This window comes from Sphaeroforma arctica (assembly GCF_001186125.1).
Source record: "Sphaeroforma arctica JP610 unplaced genomic scaffold supercont1.121, whole genome shotgun sequence".
NCBI lineage: Eukaryota > Ichthyosporea > Ichthyophonida > Sphaeroforma > Sphaeroforma arctica.
This window is the reverse complement of record NW_014040437.1, coordinates 101828-103595: the sequence shown is the minus strand read 5'-3', so window position 1 is coordinate 103595 and position 1768 is coordinate 101828. Positions and strand designations below refer to the sequence as shown.

General features: G+C 36.8%; 1 protein-coding gene across 1 annotated transcript in view; it reads left to right on the top strand.

Annotated features, from left to right (window-relative positions):
- Positions 1-1069: 1069 nt before the first annotated feature.
- SARC_02652 (glycine cleavage system T protein) overlaps positions 1070-1768 on the top strand; it is a gene marked incomplete at both ends in the record, with an annotated part of 5685 nt that continues 4986 nt past the window's right edge. Inside the window, one exon of the mRNA XM_014303586.1 lies at positions 1070-1451. Coding sequence (XP_014159061.1) covers positions 1070-1451 — 382 coding nt within the window. The remainder of the gene's footprint in view (positions 1452-1768) is intronic.

The following is a 1768-nucleotide window of genomic DNA, read 5'->3' as shown; positions in this document are numbered from 1 at the left end:
TATTATAATAATATATATATATATATATATATTATAATAATATATATATATATATATAGTGTTTTGTATCAAACTCGACAAATAAAACATATTTCTCTGTTGCGAAAAGATTTTGGTAGTCGATTGCAGCACGTGGAGCAGATGAGTGCTATCTCCAGGCGAATTTATATTGTGAAATGCTGCAAGAAACTCTGCGAATGTGTATTCGATCGATACACGTTTATACGAGGTAGATTTGAAGTGAAGGATACGCGACGTATGTATAACTATCAAGAGTAAATAGCTTTTTTAAGGACGTGTATGCTCTCAAACTTGTAGTTGTTATTGACGCCCAAAACGGCGATATGAAATTTACAAGCCTGCAGTCATAGCCTTTGTCTATTTTGAAGGCTATGCTGCAGGCTGCAGGAGCTGAGAAAAATTGCATGGATATTAATGTCCTTCGGACGTTAGTTCAATCCCCTATATTTTAGTCTTCTACTCTTTCACTACTAGTAGTAGAGAGAGAGAGAGGGTCATGAGACTCATGCCTTCTATTGTTGCAAAAAAAAAAATAGGGTTAAAAAAAAAGGGCCGTAGCATAGCCCGTATTTTAGCCCTCTAAATTATACGCAGCCTTTTAAATAAATTGAAACAGCCGTAGCCTCCCTCTATTTAAAAAAATATATACTTTACTAGGGAGGGGCTTATAAAAATATTTAGACTTCAAATAGAGGGCCTTCGACATATTCTATTTTGTTTTTCTTGTTTAAAAAAAAACACCAAAATTCTTGTTATGTTTGGTCATGTCGTAAACCCTACTTTCTGCAGATCTGTAGCATCAGATCTGTGTTTGCATATTTGTCCCGACTGACACTTTCAGTATATTTATATATATTTTGAATGTGTATATTAGGTATATGCGTACTCTCGCATGAGAAGGCACTGGCTGTAACCATAGTATATTCAGACTATATACATAGGCGTGACTGTATAGAAAGTAAATATATACACTACATACTCTCTATATAGACTAGATACACTTGTGTTGGTGACTACCTGAAATTATAAACGGCTTTGAACATCCGACATGCTTGCGTCCCGAATTGGTGCCCGTGCGGGTCCTTCCGTGCGCCAAATCACATCTCTACGCGCACAAACTCACACATGTAGCCCATCAGTTGCACTCGCACAGAAAAACTCATCTTTACGTATGTATACGTCTGAATCCTCACAAAACACTCCCAAACGTACAGCATTGTATGATCTTCATGTGGAGAACGGTGCTACCTTTGCCACCTTTGCTGGCTGGCAGATGCCCATGAAGTTCGGGGACTTGACAGCATTGGAATCACACCACCACACACGTCGCAATGCATCTATCTTTGATGTGTCACATATGCTGCAGTTGAGCTTCACTGGGCCTAATCGCACGGAGTTCTTGGAGAGGATTGTGTGCGGCGATATTGCAGGTGTGTATATAGCTAAGAATAGGTCTCTTTAGCGATTGACCTGGACTAATATCGATTTTTTTGGGATATAGAACGAAAAATTTCACGATGACTTCAGTCAATCTCCTAAAACGATACGTTTAACTGAATATACTTCCTATCAGTTATCGCAGTGCACGTTTGTCTATTTATATTAAGGTTTATGTACTCAGGTATTCCTTTATGCTATGTCTCAAAAAGTATATCATCTTTCATCTGATAAATGTATATATAACCATGTTAAGATCATATATATATACATATATATATGAATGTATTTATGTATATATATTTAAATA